The 20,990-nt window shown below is 37.1% G+C and overlaps 1 protein-coding gene across 1 annotated transcript in view; it reads left to right on the forward strand.

The window, feature by feature from the left end:
- Positions 1-20,990, forward strand: part of CNTN5 (contactin 5) — a 790,266-nt gene that overhangs the window by 408,215 nt on the left and 361,061 nt on the right. The window contains exon 5 of the mRNA XM_072402864.1: positions 16,247-16,379. Within this exon, the coding sequence (XP_072258965.1) occupies positions 16,322-16,379 (58 nt within the window). The 5' untranslated portion in view covers positions 16,247-16,321. The remainder of the gene's footprint in view (positions 1-16,246; positions 16,380-20,990) is intronic.

Here is a 20,990-nt window from a genome sequence, read left to right on the forward strand (position 1 = left end):
TACAAGTATAGTTGAATGTGACTAACTACTACAAGATATACAATGACTTGGATAACCAAGAACCTTCACAGGCAGATGGTATCCTACCTAGGGATATCAGGCTGAAAGTATGAAGAATGTTCACCTGCTGCTGATAGTATGGCCCATATTAAAGTGCTATTCTCTCATTCAGGTCTATAGGACAGTAAAGAATGTAGTAGGTCATGCAGGACATATACGTTGGGCAACAACCTAGTAGGTAGGTAGATAGACTGAGACACTGAGAACTATGGCCCCCAAGAAATACTGTTTAAAAGTGTCTGGCTCACGGCACCGTCACTAATACCTGAAATATCACTTTGTGTTAAGAAATCTTTTTTGGTTTAAAAGAGGCCTGAACAGAGCTACTCTACAAGTCTATGGAGCATGTTATAATGCAAAGTGATCATCCTATAATTAATTAATTACGGCATGCTTATCCCACAGCGTATGGCACTACTGAATGTGAGTTAAAACATATCCACATGGAAATCACGCTCTCTGTGTATAAATTTGGAAATCAGGCTTCATTTCTCATTCTCTTACCCAGAAGTAATACACAGATGATGGAAAATATGCTGTAAATACATCTGACACATCACATTTTGTGGAATGCAATGCAATTCACAATGCTGCTACTTGATTCTCCCAGTACACAACCTGTGTGGGCTGCCATTCTCACAACTGTGTGGAACACATGTCAAGGATTTCATTTAGCAATTATATAAATTCTCAGGGGAGGACTCAAAATGTACAGTCACTCACAAAAAGCAACTATATGTGAAAATGCATATGCCTATTTATTTCTGACATCCAGGACTCCTTAAAGGGAAATGATAGCTAGTTGTTTTTTTGGTGGTTTCTTAGTATCTACCCTACAACACTCCAATTTGCATGTTATGTAAGTGAAGTTATTTTGCCATAAAAGATAGGAAGACACAAGGGATCTGTTGGTATCGCCAACAGTCTAACAGTCAAACTCCCATGTAACATCCTCAACCCCACTGGGCCTATTTATATAAAATGGATATCAAATATTAAGATCAATACTTTTTTCTTTTCTAGTAAAAAGAAAAAAAATAGACTTCTATTACAATATGCCTATATTTATAAATGGGCAATCAGAATAGGTTTTGTTCCCTGTCAAATTTCAAGATATCTTCATAGGCCCTAATTAAAAGGTGAACATGTCTTGTTGCCACTTTATAAATATTCTTGCACCAGCAAATAGTAAAAAGAAAAAAAATGAAAAGATAGGATGAAAAATGAAAAAACAATGGTCCTCTTTTAGCTGATGGATGCATTACCGTTCTGTGAACGTGCCCAAGTGTAGTTTTCCTTTAAAATGTATTAATATTGTACTGTGAGAGCTCACAGACCATTGGCTAGCAGGAACATTTGCATGGTATAATGTATATTTATAGCACATTTTGCCTTTTTTCCTATTGCTGTGCATTTTTACATATGCCTATGTGTACCAATGTATGTTTTGCATGGATAGCAAGTTTAAAATAAGCAGCATTCATTAATTTTTTTTGCTACACTACACATCAAATAGTTCCTTGTTACCTAAGTACCTTACCAAACAGTCTCCCGTGTTGCTGCTCCCATTGTAATTCCCAAATACCCAAGCAGCAATTTAATAGGTGGGGTTTCCATTATTCCCTATAAGCCAACATTCACCAGACTCCACCCATTTGTTTGCAGGATGCAACAGAAACAATAGAGGTGTGTGCAGTCACAACACAGCCAATACAATGCAACGGAACACTTACTGAGTTAACAAAATGTTAATTGTAATGTTTGCAAGACAGCCTGATGCCTATGTGGTTGTTGTACAAGTATTAGTACACGTTAATGAGATTTTAATGAAGTGATAAAATTGGAAACTGGGGAATAGTATTTCAAGGTGTGCAGGCAGTGTAGCTGTTCAGCTAACTGATGTAATTATCTTTTTTTAAAGTGTACCTGTACTGATCCAAAAGGTAGTAAACCGAACTCGGCATATAATGGCAAGCTCCTCACAGTTCCCGCTGGAGCTTCAGCAATCTTCCCTTAAAGGAAAGTGTGTTTCATTTAGTTTATGTATTCATTTTTTTAATTATTATTATATTGGTAATCTTAAAGCTAAGGTATCTAAAAAAACAGGGCAGTTACAGCTCTCAGATGCCCGCTGTCCGCAGAAAAGTGTAAAATCCCGGCATAGCTAGTTGCTGGGAATGAAAAAACTCTTCTAAGCCTGTAAAAAGTTTGGATGAGGATGTGATGTTGGCTCAAGGAGAGATGAGTTTAGTTAACTGCAAAAAGTCACGTAAGTTTGTTTTATTGTAGAAGAGACATCGCCTGTCAAATCTGCAATATATAACCTATCCTTTCATGTTATTCATAGGTTTAGTGCTTCTTTACCCTAAATCACCCAAAACATTGCTCAGATCACTCCCTTTTTCTTGGTGATCCACTGCTGTGATCTAGATGTCGCTTCTTAAAACCCTGTGAAGATTCCACAGATAAACAGCCAAAAAGAAGTGTTTTCATCACCAGTCAGTGGGCACCCAAAGAAGGACGCTCCTGCTATTCAGTCCACAATATTTACATATTTTTGATTGGTAATTTTGTTGTTCTTCACACTCCTGCAGAAGCAAAGTTACTGTGAAACGCGTGTGTGCAGTTTTTTTGCCACTCCACACTGCCACACCAATCAACACAAGCGTATCCACAATAACTACTCAGAATATTGGTATCTTCTTACCAGCCATCCAATTTTCTCCAAATAGGTAGCACCTCAATCCTACAATTACTTGACAAGCCCAATCTCTAAGGGGAAAGACTTCAAATGTAGAGAATATGAAAACATATGCCCTATACAAGTGGGAGAATCTTGACCCCATTCTGTAAACATGTAGGACTTTGGTATAATTTTGTTACTATTTAAAACTACTGGAGCAATCACCTGGATGGGAGGGGGTGTGAATTTTAGTAGGGAACAGGTCCCTAGCTGGATTTCAATATTAAGCTGTATAATAAGCAATTACAACTTCCTTTTTCCTAGGATAAATCAAACAATGAATTTGACAGCCATCCCTATCTTTATTTCACTTTTCATCTCTAATATTGTTCAATTAAAGGGAACAGTTTCCATTACTCATTTTACTAAATGCAAATTTAATCCCACTTTCTAAATATTTTTTTATTTCAATGCTTGAAAAAGTTGTCACAAACTGCCTGGCTATAAAATGAACTCCTTTTCAAGATGTACTTAAGGTATAATGTAATTGGGAGCACAGGGAGATCTTAGAATAGCGATGTAATATAAATGCAAATGATTGTAATGACTGTTACTATATCATATTATTCTTCCTTATCTTTCTCATTTTTTTTTTTCTGAGTCGACCTCCCAAAAGGTTGCGGCAATTTGTTTCAGGATAAAGAGGCACTTTTAATTTGGTTAGATCAGGTGAAGCCTATTGATCTGAACAAGATATTGTTTTATACAAGTAGTATGGCAGATAAGGGTTTTGTTGCTGCTTCAACTTTTAAAATGATACATGAATAAAGTATAATTTCCTTTCTCTTAAAGCTGAACTCCAGACTTATATAAAGCAGACTGTCTCTGCTGTGTGACATAGCTATGTCAATCTCAGTACTCGACATTACAAAATTGCCTTTATCATCCATCGTACTAGTACAAGTAGATTGCGGTGCTTAGCTTCACATTGCTCCTGTGTGCCTGACCTCCTTAAATCCAGCGTCAAGCTGTGGACACCTATAATAACTCTGTCCAATAAAAGCTTTGTATTATGTTGCTGGAAACTCTCATGATGACCATTATTCCTGGAACTATAATTGAGAGAAAACCCAGAAATCCTAGTCCTAGAAAATCCAGGGTTTTATATTGGTATTAAAACAAAAACATGTAAGAAAATAAAATGCACAAACAAAATGGGCAAAGATACTTTAATATACTTGAAAGGTAATACATTTGAGTTATAGTTAAAAGATAAGGGAAAAATGGAGAGCACATACATTTTCATAGTCTGCCCTTTATGCAATAAAATAAACTTACCTGCCCATTTGCAATTTTTAAAATTAACTCACCTCTCAATGCCCCTTTGGCAGCACCAACATACTCACTCGGTGTTCTGCGTTTCGGATCTTTGGCTATCTTGATTGGAAAGACTTGAATGATGTATCTTCTGTGCATGCGCATGAGAGTTCATTCTTTGCCGATAGCTATGCCAGGATTATACACTGAGCTGTACATTCACAGCTCAGTGCATTCTAGAAAAATTGCAAACAAGAAGTTTATTTTATTGCGGAAGAGACATTGCCGGTCCCTTCTGCAATAAAAAACCTGCAAGCTTACAATTTTTTTAAGAATAGTACTAAAAATGGGCAAAACAACTGTAATGAACTTAGCTTTTGAGTAGACAAATATAGTGGGAGATGCTTTACATACAAAGAGCTTGATTTATTACAGCTCTCCAAGACTGGAGAGGGTACACTTTAATAAGTGAAGCTGGATGATCCAGCAAACCTGGAATGGAATTCTTCAAAGTAATTTTCTTTTTGCTAGCAAATGTTTTAAAATCCTGGACCAGATCCATTTCAGGTTTCCTGGATCACCCAGCTTCACTGATGAGTGTATCCTCTCCAGCCTTGGAGAGTCTTAATAAATCAGACTCTTTGTATGTAGAGCACTTCTCACTATATTTCCTTATGTCTACTCAAAAACTAAGTTAATTACAGTTGTTTTGCCCATCTTTAGTACTATTCTTAAAAAAATAGTGAGCCCCAAAGTGATATTCTGTATCAATTTAGTAGGAGTACAGCAATGTTCACTATATGGGAGGTCAGGATTAAGACCATCATAAAGGTACATGGGAGCAACGTTGCACAAATTTCACATTAATAATGCACTGTGCAACTCCTCCAACATAGTCAGTACCTATATTTTGTTGACATGGACAGTTCCTTATGATTTTCCTTAAATAGTGGTAAGTTTTTGGTTGCAATTTTCTAAAGTGGCCATTCCATCTATCTATGGAGAAAAGAGTTCCACAAGGGAGGTGCCGGATAGAACCACCTGGAAGAGATGAAAAAATAAGGAGATACTTGGACAGCTGAAGGATCCAAGAGAGCAGTTGGTAGTTTTCTTTATTAGTTAAATTTGCTCAAAAAAAATCTGGTTTGTGGTAAAGTCTTAGACTAAAATGTATTTGTGCAATTTAAAATAAACATAGAATTGAATCTTCATGGAAACAATGTTAAGGTAGCTTACCAATGGGTTGTGATGTTGTGATGTTGTGATGTTTATACAGCAAGAGTCTCCTGCAATGGTCGCATTCTTTGTGTATCTTGAAATGTTATCACCTTTTTTCCAGTTTTGGTTGCAGCTGGCTACTTTTGCATATACATAATGCCACATACACACACACTTAAAATCTAGGTTTTGGGTTTGCATACATTTTTTCATTGTGGGAAGTATAAAAAATATATTTATGAGCGTATTTACATTATATATACAGCTTAAGAATGTGTCTAATATTCTAAGCAAATACTCCCAGCAAGCTATATTCTGGTGTAATTACTTTCAGCAATATCTCAATACTTTTCATTGTATTACGCTTTCTAGTCTAAGATAATGCTTTCTTCTTGAAATTAAACTAGAAATGTACAATGGAAGGAAACGTCCTGATTCCATAGCAGGCACAACGAGAAGAATCGTCTAGGTTTCAGAATGTTTATAAACCAATAAAAGCAGTCACAATGCTGGAAGGCATGTTGTTGTATATCATTATCATTGAATTTCATATAAATAGTTGTACTCATGTAGCATATGAAGAGAAAGAAGTGTATCCGTGTAACACGTGTGTAAATATTGATTTATCTGCTCGGTTTAATTTTTGTTTAGCACACAGCTGTATAACAATATATCTTCATGTTACAAATAGTTTTTTTCTTCTTTTGTTATGTCGGCCTTTTTTTTACTCACACTGGTGTTTATTGCTGGCATTTTTAAGCTCCTAAGCAGCCAAGCAAATACCCAGGTGTGAAATCTTCATGTATTTAAAATGGCACAATTCATACATGGGTTACATTTGGCGTCATGTTGCAAAAACATCCTATTTTTCAGTATTTGGTTCGCTTTGAAATAAAAAAGATGTAACCATGTATCAAATGTTTGCCATATAAACCACAATTTTCAATAATTTTTTCTTATGATCATCTAAGAGGACTTCTTGCACATTTGTTCATTATCCCTCCCTTCAATTAGTGTGATGCACAAATGGCCTATTTGCTCACTAAAATAATGTAAACATGTGTTAAATGTAAGACATATAGGGTTTTAGTTATAAAATATCTAGATCTCCATTAGATATCATAGTGACAAGACTTTTCTATGAGCTTAATGGAGCTGCCATCATTCTGACACATACAAACACCCTTTGATTGTGTTAAGAGTGAAGTAGGTCCTCTTCTGCGTATTCACAGAATTCTCAGGAATAAAAAAAACAATGATTTCTGGGAAATGTTACAGCTTTTTTTTTTATTATATTATAGGAAGAGATATAATACTATACTCTAGTAATAAAAAAGGCTGGAGGCATATGCTTGCTATTACAAAATGCCGATAGTAAGATTTACCCCCCCACACATACACACCTTCATATGATAAAATTCTAATATAATCACATCTCTACAACATATGCTTTTCCATGGCTTGTCTGGAGGCATGAGTGTCCTTTTCAAATGTCATAAGTTGTTTAAAGGATGACTCACAAGACGGCGGATAATTACACGCCAATGACATTTATTAGTTTATAATATAGTGATGGATTCATGCTCCGCTTACATGACATATGAAAACTGACACTCTCAAATGTTTGCTAGTGGAGTACATTACATATGTTTCGAGCTTGTTGTGTTAAATTAAAATTTAGAGGGGTAAGTCCAAGAATTGAGATGGAGTGAAATAAATGATCATATTGAAAATTAAAACCATGGAAGACCTCATGGCCAATAGAGATGGCCAAGTTCAATGAAACATGGTTCTACTGGTTTCAATATACCATGTCCACAGAATATCTACAAATAAGAAGTGCTAATGTTGATACTACTGACAAGGTTTGAATGTGTTTGGGTATTTGAAGTATTTGGTATTTGGGTATCTGAATATGTATAAATACCAGGACAAAAATGCTTTCTGTATAGTTTCAATCCGTGCCTATACTACCCCTCCCTTTCTACCCCCCCCCTCCCTTTCCTTCATCTTTTCTTTTCTTACCCCTTACTCTATTCTCTATTCTTTTCTGTTCTAACTCTTTTTTTACATTTTTCTATGTTTCTTGAAATATACAAAATATAGTGGCCGATGTTTGCATGGATGAGAGACTTTAATGCCTTTCTGCGGCATATTGTTATGACGAACTGTATGTATTTCTATTCATCTGTTCTCCATAGCACTTTCTGGTGGCTATTTTCCCTGATGCAATTAAGTAACACTTCCAGGTCTTCTTGATCCTCAGCCTAGGATTTAACCAAGGAGAAGCAGCACTTATTGGCTTCTTGAACTTCTTCTCCCTCTTTTAGGTTGATTGCTGTTTTAAAATAGGTTGCAAGGGGCATTGATCCAATAAAATTTCTGGATCTAAAGTGATCTGAAGGCAACTTAACAGGCAGCTAATTGTAAGTGCCTCATAATGGGGGCTCCAACCAGACATGGATAGATCGGATGTGTAGTACACAGTACAAGCGATATTGTCAATGAGATTGAGCAAATCTACTTGAGTTATCCGTCTCTGGTTCACCCAACCTCATAATTGGAAAGGCAGAATATCATACATATCTGAGCCCTATTTTTGGAATTCCAGCCATATTGTTTCTAATGTAGCAGACTTACCCTGTAGACAGCTGGAAACAGAGCTTCATGGCAGAAAGCAAACTTTATCATCCTTGGATACTTCAACAGTTTTTACCATCAGCTAACAATAAAATTATAGATATCACAGTATATGGAATGAAGTAAAATATCTATCAGGTTTTCTTCTACTGGGGAATTTTATTTTGACTTGTAATGGAGAATTGAGCAAATTCTCATATTAGAGATTAGAGATAGGTGTCCCATTTGAAATATTAACCCTTACCTCTCGTTCTGGTGATTTCTCAAAAATTTAGCATTTCCTGTCTAAAAGACAGAAATGCTGGACAAATCTCTCCCAGTTTCAGATTTGAAGTTCCCCTCCCTTCAAGTCTCAGAAACAATGAACCTGTTCTTTCACAGCTCTCCAAGACTAGTGAAGACTATTATGAAAGTAACCAGCAAAATTGGAAGGAAGTTGATCCGAGATTGAAAAACATTTGCCAACTAATAGCAATCAATTTTCAAGAAATTCATTACAGGTTTGCTGGATCATGCATGTTCTCCTATGAAAGTCTATCTTCTCTGGTCTAGAGCTGTAATAAATCAGACCCAATGGTCTGGGTATGTGCAATACAAATCAGAAGGGTGAATCTTCCCTGTGGAGAGAAAAACAGCTCGTATTCTTTTTTTTACAAAGGGTCCAATCATTCTCTGCTTTATCTAAAATGGAAAAAAAGTCCTTTACTTACATTTCAAAAGCCATCTGTACAAACCATTCCTTTACTGAGAAGTATTATTTTCTTGGCTGTCTTGACTGAATATGGTAAGAGTCACTGGGACAGTGAAGTCATAACTGATCTCCACCCTATTTCCAAAAAGCCTTTGGATCAGCATGATAGCCAGACAATTAGCATTAGGTCAACAGTAGCACCCCAGATTTTTTTTAAATTGTAGAGCTGATTTTTTCACAGAACAGAAAATTCTGCTAACTTCAACTATCCAATCCTGTGCAAGACAAAATCTTGCTTTTACAGATATATACATTATTAGATATTTTTTGCAAAGTGAACTTTACCCCTCATCACTAGTCTATGTAAAATATCCCCGGCAGGAAATAATTCACTTTTCTGAGAAGCTGCCTATATTCCTTTAGTAAATCAACCCTGTTATCTTCCATGGAAATGTATTACGTTGGCAGTTATGCACCTGTGGGACATTTTAGTCCCAGTCCAAATCTGGTTTCGTCTTTTGTAACAAAAATAAACTGATCCTATTCCTCACTGCTTCCAAAACTGCATCACAAGCACAAAAGGGCCGCAGGTCATGTTTCTCGTGCTTAGTTTCATTCTGTTTAACTGTACTTCATGCAAAATGTTCATAACTTGAACACACAACTGGGACAGAAGCTTCATTAAATTCCTGAGATAAGCAAACTTCTCCAGGTTATTAATAGGTGGTCATTTACTGCAAATAACTAGATTGGTGCTTAATATTACATGCCTTGTACATGATTAATACGAGGAGCTTCACTAATAACCGGCAGCACTATTTGTCTCTGATTAGGCGACCTCTAGTTTGCCATTGTTGATAAAAGTCGCCCCTGAGAATGATTATTGTTTAGGTGAAACATTCATCATAAAACTGATTAACTAAAAGCCATTATGTTACATTGGATATTTCCGAGCACCTTCCTCCAATGAACTTTTATCATCTTGGCCTTAATAGGCTTGAAATAAGATGCAGCCTATTAATATGAATGAATGAATGAGTGAATGAAAATACCATCTTCCCGCAGGACAGCTAGTCCAAAAAACAGATAACTTAGGATGTTCCATCAGATTGTGCGGAATGAACTTGCAGGCATGTTAAATAGCCTGGGCACTTGGGCATTAATAATTAATTGAGTAATATATAGCTGTGAAGGTAGAGATGAGCCACTCTAAGCATAGTCATTGACTATTCAATTGTTTGCTATTTATCATTGTGAATTGGGTTATAAATTAGCATAGTCGTTCAGGGGAAAAACAAGGATAGGGTTTGTTTTACCTGTTAAGAAAATAAATAGTTTGTATAGCTGTTGTTTAAATGTATGTAGAATAAAGCAAATGAGAACGGTGGGTCATAGCAGAGGAAGAGAATATAATAGTTGGGTTGCTTTGGTCAATGTATATCAGAGGCTTGCTAATTTAAAATTTAAAGCAAAACTTTTTTCTTCACTTTCTTCCTGGCTTCTTGATTATTTGGGCCAGGATGATGTAATTCCTGTCTAGTTCATTCAATTGTGGTGCATGCAGAGGAAACCTTGAATGCCAGGTATCTTTGCAACCAAAGCTGACGCCGTGCATGCATCATCCTGGCACAGCCAATTATTATGGCTAAAGATCATCTTGAGGAAGAAAAGAAGAAGGAAGATGGTGGCACCCTGCAACGGAATGGGGTCAGATGATTATTAACGAGTTTAGTCTGCTTTAACTGCAATCAAAACTATTTTTTCTTTTAAATAAAGCAAGGAAGGCATAGAAATTCTCTTAGATCTTTTTTGACTTCTGAAATGGCAAAACATGAGTGTTACTAGAAGACATATATTGTAATGGTTCACCTTTTCTTATAATGGTGCACCTTTTCAGTATTTGGTCACAGGACATCTCAACCCCCCCTTCCCCCAACCCAGACCACCATGCCCTCCCCTCCAGAGAATAGTGAATCCTTTTCCAAGTCATTTCTAATAATAATTCAAACAGTGGCGCTGTCAAATAGACAGTACTTAGTACTAACAGTTGCGCATGATGCAGATATTTTATGATTGTACAGCTAATTTTGTAAAAGATTTCTAGAATAAAAAGGTAATTACACAGAAATTGTTGAAAAATTAATGGAATATATGCATGTATAATATATCCTAGATGATAAACTATCATCTGTGAAATTCCAGGGAATGGATGTGGTCCAGGATTGAAAAGCATTTTTCCTCTGTTGGAGCAAATTTAACCATGTTTAATATGTTCTTTTTTGTCTTCATCTGGATCAACAATGTCTGTAGGGTTTTATCTGTGATATGTTTTTTTTCCTAGTTGTTGAACTTAATAGACTTATGTCTTTTTTCAACCTAACTTTGTAACTCACCTTTGTTTGCTCTATGTTTGCTCACTCTTGGCTGGTGAAACAAGTGGCTTGGAATCAAGTGAAGTTAGAAAACACAGTTTTCCGATATTGTGCATTTGGGAGTTATCTGTTTGACTGTTGGGTTGTGTATGTTTGACTGTCAGTTTTTGTTTAAAGTAGCTTTGTTTCTTCTATCCTTGCTGACTTCTAAGCTTGAGTGGTCAAGGTTTCACAGATTTATGTTCTAGGCAGACTCACCTTGAGCTTGCTCACTCTTAGGCTGGTGAAACAAGTGGCTTGAAATCAAGTGGAGTAGAAAACAGGAGTTTGCAATCAAAAGGAGTTGAATCCTTATAGTAACTACAAACTGTACGTAAACTTTTATAACTCCTGAAAATAAACATTGTAATTGGGAAAATGAGTGGCAGCAAGGTGGAGCGTTTTGTTCAGTGCACAGTCTGCCCCATCTATGCACAAATGGAGCAACAGCTCTTAGGTCAATACCATTGTGACAGATGTGAGCAAGTCCCCCTTCTGGTATCTCACATTGGAGAGCTAGAGAGGCGCATTGCAACACTGAAATCACTGGATCACCTTGGGAGGGGTCTCCTGCTCACAGAGCAGTTAGTTGATGGCTTAGATGTGGAGGTTGGAGAGGTTATCAGGATGAACATGTAGGTAGCTGGGTTACCGTCGTTAGGGGGAGTGGTAGTGGCACCCAGAAAAGGAATGCCAGCCCTGTGTTTGAGCACCCCAACATGTTTGCAAAGTTATGTGAAGATGTGCAGGTGGCAGACCCAGTAGTGGCAACTCTAGACATTACTGCTACCCCTAACAGCCGGGAGAGCAGCACATCTAGTAGTGGTGGGGAGGGAAACGCAGGAAGGAAAAGACAATTGATAGTCATAGGGGATTCTATGATCAGGTCAGGCATGACCCAGCTGTCTTGGTCCATGTTGGAACCAATGACAGGATAGATGGAAGATGAGGGATCCTAAAAAATTAATTTAAAGAATTAGGTTTCAAGTTTAAGGAAAGGATCTCCTAGGTTATATTCTCTGGAATATTGCCTGTGCCATGTGCAACACAGGAAAGACAGAGGGAGCTTAGACAGCTAAACGCATGGCTTAAGTCCTGGTGTAATAGGGAAGGGTTTGGGTTCATAGAGCACTGGGCTGACTTTTCATTGGGGCACAACCTGTATGCCAGAGATGGTTTGCACCTAACAGAAAGGGGATCTGCTGTGCTAGGGGAAAGATTTAGGGCAATGGTGGAGGGATATTTAAACTAGGACAGAGGGGGGTGGGACATTTAAAAAAGGTGGCAGGAAGGTTAGTCAGGGGTCAGACACTAGTGGAGCGTGGATTGGGGATAGTTAGGGGGAGAGTTATCGATAAATAATATTAATATTATTAATATCAATAATAATAAACAGGATTTATATAGCGCCAACATATTATGCAGCGCTGTACATTAAATAGGGGTTGCAAATGACAGACGAATACAGACAGTGACACAGGAGTAGAGGACCCTGCCCCGAAGAGCTTACATTCTAGGATAAGGAGCCTCCCATGTTAGGCATAAACATTGGATTGTGCAGTATTATTTGTACTGAAAAACAAAATGATTTGGCAAACAATGCTGGTAAATGCAACAATGGTTTAAAGAGCCTGATAACCAATTCTAGAACTCTGGCAAACAAAATAGGGGATTTAGAAGCTTTAATGAATGAAGAGCATTATGACTTGGTTTTGCTGAATTCTGGCTTTGTTCTTTGCGTGACTGGGCTGTCAATATTTCTGGTTATACTCTCGTAAATACATAGTCAAACGAAACGGTGGTGAGTCTGTCTGTATGTTAGAAGTGCTTTGAAAGAGAATGTGAAAGAAGAAGTTGTTGATGGAGCAAGCGATGAGGTTTAGGCTTGATGGATGAATGTGGGGATGAATAACTTACAATTAATTATTGGAGTCTGCCATTGGCCCCCCAGTGCTAAGGAAGAAATAGAGAATCAACTACCAGCACAGATAGTATAAGCAGCAAAAACTGGAAAGGTTTTAATCATGGGAGATTTCAACTACCCGGACATTTACTGGAGTAATGGCACTACAGGAACAGCAAAAGGGAGGAAATGTATTTTAATTTAATACAAGATAATTTTATGGTACAGTTTATAGAAGCCCCAACTAGAGATGATACTCTGCTGGACCTAGTTCTTTCTAACAATGCAGAGCTTATAACCAATGTGCATATAAAAGAGAATCTGGGTAGTAGTGACCATAAAATGATTTCATTTATTGTAAGCTGTAAACAGGAAAGATAAAAACATTTAATTTTAAGAGAGCAAATTTTCAATTATTAAGGGGGGCTCTCTTTGACTTGGACTGGGAAACAATATTGTCCTCAAGGAACACAGAACAGAAATGACAACATTTCAAATCTGTTCTACACAAGCACACTGAAAAATATATTCCAATGGGTAATAAGTTTAAGAGGTTAAAAATATAAAAATGAAGGATGCTACGAGGAGAGATTAGCTGTACTGAATCTATTCTCCCTTGAGAAGAGACGTATAAGGGGGGATATGATCACCCTGTATAATATATAAATGATCCATACAGAGAACTCTCCTCCCCATTATTCACTTTGAGATCATTACAAAGAACAAGAGGGCACTCTTTGCGTCTGGAGGAATAGAAGTTTAAGCTCCGGATAAGGAAGGGATTCTTCAGTGTAAGGTCTGTGAAAATGTGGAATTGGTTTCCTCAGGAAGTAGTTTCAGCAACTATTATAGATTGCTTTAAGAAAAAGCTTGATGATTTCTAGAAGCACAGAATATAACTGGGGCTTTAAAGTAAAAATAACAGTGACCGTTGATCCAGGGAACATCTGATTGCCTCATTAAATCTGTCAATGGAAGGATTTTTTTTCCCCTGTTGAAGCAAATTGTAGCAGAGTTTTGTTTGCCTTCCTTTGGACAAACTATGTCTTATAGGGTTTTATATCTGGGATATGCGTATTTTCCTAGTGGTTGAACTTGATGGTCGTTTTTCAACCTGACTAACTATGAAACTGATAGCAATTTTTTTTTTAAATTCCATTTCTGGTTTGCAGAATCACACAACATTAGCTTCTCCTATGATAGTCTATCTATTCCACTCTTGGAGAGCTTTAATAAATCAGACTCAATAATTCCTTTATCTGAACAGATCACCAAGTATATCATATATTTATATACATAGAAGTGGAATACAGATGTATACATGTAGGTGTTGAAAACACCAAAAGAAAGATCCCTGCCCTTTCCAATCTTCAGTTGAAGAGGGTAAGGGCTGTAAAACAAGAGGTTTTAGCAAACTCTGAATCCAAATATGAATCAAAACAGCAAACCAACTCTGGCGGAAGCTGGTACCATTACCCTATAATATAAATGATTTGGTAGCAACTTATCACTAATAACTAATCACTTAAGTGATTTGTGTGAAATAAAGATAGCCACCACTGGAAGTGTCTACAGATGTGTGTATTAAATCATGTAAAAAATTAGTTTGAAATTAATTTTTTCCTATTATTTTACTATTAGGCTAACATATGTTGTCATAGGAAATACAGAATTTTTCCGTTTAAATCAAAGTTTTGTTTTGACCATTTAAGTCAAAGAAACAGGTCTATTTTAATTCTAACTCTTCTCAGTGGTATTTACCTGCCTTTTCTTGCATATCCTACTACTTAAATTATTATTAATATTATTATTATTATTATTATTATTATTATTAATAATAATAATAATAATAATAATAATAATAATAGTAAACAGGATTTATATAGCTCCAACATAATACGGAGCACTGTACATTAAACAGTGATTGCAAATGACAGACAGATACAGACACTGGCACAGGAGGAGGTGGAGAGGACCCTGCCCAGAAGAGCTTACAATCTAGGAGGTAGGGGAACTCTCACACAATAGGAGGGGAGATATGGAGTGATGGGAAGTAGTGAGGATTTTCAGAGACAGGGAAAGATGGGTAGGCAAGTTTGAAAAAATGGGTTTTAAGTGCTCTTCTAAAACCATTCCAGAGAGTTGGGGTGGCTCTGAAAAAGTCTTGCAGTTGTGCATGTGAGGAGGTTATGAGTGAGGAAATCATTAGTAGGTCATTAGAGGAGCCAAGAGCGGCTAGGAGAAGATTTTTCTACCAGGTTGGAAAGGTACGTTGGACAAAAACTGTGGTGGGATTAAGGCAGAAGAGAATAACCAGTACTTCCAGATATGAAGGAGTTTGCAGCTGCTGGAGCTGGGTGCATCAGCAAAGTCACGTGGGCACACCATAGCCTTGTGGAAGCTACAGCTATGTTGACTGAGCAGCCCAGCTCTGTCCTATCGGGATCTACAAGTTCCTTCATACCTGGAAGTACTGAAAATTCTCATAATCAAGTGGTTTGATATCAGGAAACAGTAGGAATTATATTTCTGAGGTGGGCTGAATAGGGGCCTTGGATCTCATCAAAAGAAGCTGCAAGAAGATTACTTTTGACTGTGTTATAGATGCTTTGCCCCCACAACATGCTTTTGATTCCACCTAATATAGACCAAACTGCCAGTGGTAGAAACCAATGCACACAGGGCAGAACCAAGCATCTTCTTTTGATATATTCTGATTTGCCTACATCATTGTTTTTCAACTGAAGTTCCTTCAGAGTTTGCTAGGAGTTCCCTGAGTAATGAGTAGTTTGTGCCTCTCAGGTCTGTTTAAGTGACACCAATGATCCTTTTGTCAATCTGTAAGGCTGACATTCTTCTCACTAACCACCACATCATTATACTGTGAGCTGTGAGTTCCATAAAGACATAAAAGCTCTTTCAAGGGTTCTCCCATGTTAAAAAGGTCCAGAAACACAGCCCTAGATAAAGCTTACTTTAAAGTAAACCTGTTTCTGTAGTGTGCAATGCACAGGTTGCTGCACATCATGTAGCTACATCCAACCAAGACTATCGCCCATTTCTCTCGTACTGGCAGAGAGGGCACACAATATTAATATCCATTACAAATGTTCACAGGTAATAAACTTTAGCCATACTCCAGGTCTTTAATCACGTCTTTCATTTCCACGTGTCAGCTTGCATTTGCCGTTAGTGCTTATAGTTTCAGGCTTTTAATTGCTTTAGGGCCCTGCACTGTCCTTTGATTTGCCTATCATATTATTGCCAGATGTGCTTCTTGTATTTACTTCTCCCTAACCGAGACCTCTCTCCCGTCTTAACAGGCTGAGCCTTAATGAAGGAACGTCAAAACTGCTAACAATCACACAAACAGGGACTTCAGACCCTAGTGACCGAGGATGGCGTTGCCATGGAAACTCTTTTACTTTCTGTCAGTCATGGCGGGGTGTCTATCAGGTAAAGACAATGGTTCTAAACTATTTTCCTTGCATGTCAAAAGGTGATAAACTATACTCTTCTATTGCTGGATCTGCATTTGTTTTTTTTATTTCATTGGGATGTTTAAATTTGATGGCTTTTTTTTCCTTTGCTTGAGGTTGGCTTTTATATGGTGTTTTGTTATATACGTGGTGATTCGTTGTGTGATTTACACATGGAAATTGAAATGTATGTAAAGGTTTAAAATGAAATATTACTATTTGTATGTCTTTTTTCTCCTCCTTCTTTGTGTGTTATGATTTATGCTTCATAGAGCAATAATGCCCCTCTCCAGGCAGCTTTTACATGTGGGGTCCCCTGGCACCTGGGGTATAGTGGAACAAGCACACGTGGGCATGCCATGCCCTCACTTTTTTTTGGGAATGAAATTTTTACATAACAATGATGCATGTGCGCACTCGCCATGGATAGTACTGTGCCCTCTCTTCTTTTTTTACGCCTGGCACTGCTTGGGTAAAGGCTTATTTGGCAAACAGGAAAAAAAAGTGATAAATACTTACTTTATTCCTTGACCCCCGATCAGCTGGTGGTCTTCTGTCCTCTTTTATGCTCCTGGGTTGTAGGCATGCCCATGTTGTCCTCCTGTACAATCCAGGACTACTGATAAACCCCAAGAGCTTGGACCCACAAACAGGAAAAGAAGTAGCCTCAAGAGACCGGTGGCATGAAGAGCTGTGGGAACAAGGAATAGAATAAGGAATTCACTTTATTTTCCCCCCTTGCTAAATGAACAATTACCCTATGCAGCGTGGAAGGTGTTACTCTCTGGGTACATTTAACAAGACCAAGAGTAGGGCTACTAGGGACCTTTTCTGAAAGTAAAAAAAAGATTGTAACTTGTTCTACTCTGGTGATCAGTGTTGTCATGGCCTATTGATGGCCTTGTCCTTGTCTTTATGAACAAATGTATTATACAAAATTATATAGGATGGTGGCGAAGGAAGAGTGGGGTTTTTTTTTAAAACTTCTGTTACCAAAAGTCAAGGCATTGGGCATTGGATTTAATGAGTGCCTACTGCACTGCACAGTCATATATATAGAAACTGTGCTGTATTAAAAATAGGGAAAGTTTGTGAAAATGGAGGTTTTTGCTACAATATCTTATGCATGACATACCTGTGTGTGACTTCAGTTGGGCGTTGATTGATTTAGAGATAACATCGCAGGAGACACCTGACCCTAGATCCAAAGTAAAATTTTTTCTAAAATTTAATTGAAATTATTGCTTCATACCTTCTAGAACGTGTTTTGCTGGGACAGTCCTAAATTAAACTTAGTGGGGTGATTTCAAATAGAACTTCACTTTGTCTTATTATGGCACATTTGCAGAAATTGGAAAGTATAAAAATATAACACAAGGTGCATTTTAGATGAGTTTTGGCTATGTTTTACATGTTTTCTACCTTTTGTTTGTATTTTCCTGCCATGTGATATGAATAATGCACAAATAAATGTATATTGTGATCTTAGCACATTTCCTGGTCATTTTCCAAGCATTGACTTTTGACTATAATTTTACACATATTATTACAAAAAACGTATTAAAAAAACACTAAACACGCAGCAAGCAGGTTTTTTTTTCAGTAATGCTACACACTGCCTCACTCATATGCAATGATGTGTAGAGCTTTATAAAATTATAATTTGTGATTGTGCTTTGTGTGGCATATTAATCATGAAGCTATGAAAGACTCAAAGGCAGAAATAGAATGGCATGCTTTTAAAAAATATGCACATTTCCGATGGTACTTGGTCAAACTATGGACATGGATTACACTCAGGTATATTGTTTTGGGGGTATATTAATGGACAGTTGCGAGAAAAAAATAGATCTCCCAAATAAAATAGTTGATTTTCTGGTTCTGCTGATAATATGGACTTGTTTTAAAGTAAAACCCAGCTTTTTTTATTGATACCTATTTAGGACTCAATTATAAGTCTTTACATTAAAAGTATGTAACATTCCAACAGGGTATTCTTAAATGTTGAAAAAGTATGCATTAAAGGTTGTTACAAGTTCCATTGCATCAATGGGACCATGTTGTTTGGTCAAATATATGTGAACACTCTTCTAAATTTTTGGATTTTGGCCGGTTTGATATTGTGGAATTCAAGTTGCCTGCACATAATTGTGACCTCATCGTTAATAGATCTTTGGGATGATTATAAATGTTTTTGAGACAGCTAACATCTCAGCTAACATCATTATCTTACCCTGTAAACAATCACTTGGCTGAATGGGCACAGATTCCCAAAGACACACTAAAAAATAACTTGTGGGAAGCCTATCCATAAGACTACCTCTATATTACCTATGAATTTAAAATTGTGAGGTCCAACATGATCCTATAGGTTTGATGGTCATGTGTCAACAAATGTTTGGCCATATAATGTGCCATATTGCTTGCTGCTTATAACCATATAACAATATAAAATCTGTATTCTAAAGAGTCTACTTTCAGGCAATACAATAAAGTGATACAATTACTTTTATAAAAGCTCTTTTAGCTTATCTGTATTCATCTGTTGTAACTTGCTGTCCTCATCAAATGAACTTTCATGTCACTGTTTAATTTTTGTTTTTAAATGACCTTTACACTATATACACAATAATTTTTGTAGCTATCTAGGGAGGAACAAATGGATATACTATCGAGCCATTCTCAGGGTTTTGTGGAACCTCAGGGTATCTTCAGAGATTTGAAGGGGTTCCTAGAACTGGTTGACCTCTCATTTGAGGATTCCTGCATAGTTCTGGGGCCAATGTATTTTTGTAGAGCCAGCTATATGGCTCTAATGTTGTTTTTTTGTGTCTATAAAGGTGGTAATCTAGCCACCAATGGGCTAAGGAGGGCATTCCATTTGCCACCAACTTAAGAGTGTTTTTCCTACTTATCTCATACATTGGTTTAGCAAGGTTCCCCGGTACATTGGTTCCCCGATACATAAAATTATTTTAGGGGTTCCTCAGGTGTAAAAAGGTTGAAAAATGCCACTATAGAGTGTCACTTGTGTGACAACTCCAAGTCTGCCAAAATCCTATCCAAGATGGTGGCTACCAGTAGAGCTTTTGGATGTCTTCACAAATAGGCTTTTACAGGTGTATAATATATCTAAACAAACATGTTGTTGAAATGATTGGTGTGCAGACAAGGTCTCTTAAATTAAAATTTTAATGAATACATTACTGTATTTACCTTTTTTGCTTTAATATACACCTGCAGTCCAGCTTTCTCAAATACGGTTACTTCTAATGACTGCTATACCAAACTTCAGATCTCTTTACCTTTAGTTCTCTTTTATGCAAGTGAAAGAAGAAATACAGAAAGTGCATCTGACATTTTTTTTATCCTTTGAAGTTTCTTAGCAGAATATCTCTGTCCTTTTTTACATGTTGCTGCTTTATATTACCTGGGATTTATATTGTTGCCTTTGTAGTCAATACCTAGCATTCTATTTATAGAGAGAGCAGCATCAATGTCAATGTAATCTCCTGAGAATGGGAAGGGTTAATTTGGCTGGAACATGTGACCTGTCTTGTAGCTGCAGGCACAGAAGGGACAGTATTGATTTTGACAAGTGCGCTGTTATCAGCCCCTAATGGGATATGATATTGCATTAATTAATTTAGCAGATGAGAATACAGGTTCTGTACTGATTTCCTTTCTTGTAGATGAGAAATTGCAAGCCAGTTCTAGTCTGCCCAGTCCATAATGAATATTCTATATGTTACATTTCAAGAAGATTTCAATGCAATTAACATTTCTCAACCTTGCTCTCTGGGAAATAAATGTACAAGTTTCAGAGGTGTAAGCAATGCAGAATTCCCCCTCCGGACGGCAATGGTTTTTTGATCACTGATTCAGGCTCCGCGCGTTCCGACACACTTCTATTTAGTTATTGATTTTTATTTGTGTGCTGTTAGTAATGACCATATTTCTTGCTAGGTTCTATTTCTGCAGCTGGCTTGATTTCAAATTTGCATTAGAATGTGCCCTGATTGGCCAACGCAGCATTATCTGAGTTTTTTTTCTGCAAGATATAGATTATTATGCTAATGTCTGTTTGTCATCACATGGAACTGATAGCAAGCAAGTTTTAAATATCCATTATTGTTCTATGGGGTGGTATCCCAGAGTGCACCGTAAACAGGTGTCAGACTATGGGAAGGTTTTTCTGAAAGAGAACTGATTTTTTTAAATTATTTTTTATACATAGAAACCCTTGTTTTAAAAGTAAACATTTAAGGTCCTTATCCAAGGCAACTATTACCCAAAATTTACATATATGGGAAAAATTTTGATAAGGTGATGTTAAGGCTATGTGTACCCTAAACTGGTTTTAACCTTATGTATTGGTCTAGTAACTAAGCGTAAGGTGGTTAGTGCTTTAATATCCTAAAAAAAAATTAGTTCTTACCAGTTCTTGCAAAGGTGAATGGCAGAAACCCCCCAATCCAGGGGTCTAGCTATACCACCTACCCAGCTACCCCCCAATCCAGGTGTCTAGCTATATCACCTACCCAGCTACCCCCCAATCCAGGTGTCTAGCTATATCACCTACCCAGCT

This window comes from Pyxicephalus adspersus, chromosome 1, assembly GCF_032062135.1.
Source record: "Pyxicephalus adspersus chromosome 1, UCB_Pads_2.0, whole genome shotgun sequence".
NCBI classification, from domain to species: domain Eukaryota; kingdom Metazoa; phylum Chordata; class Amphibia; order Anura; family Pyxicephalidae; genus Pyxicephalus; species Pyxicephalus adspersus.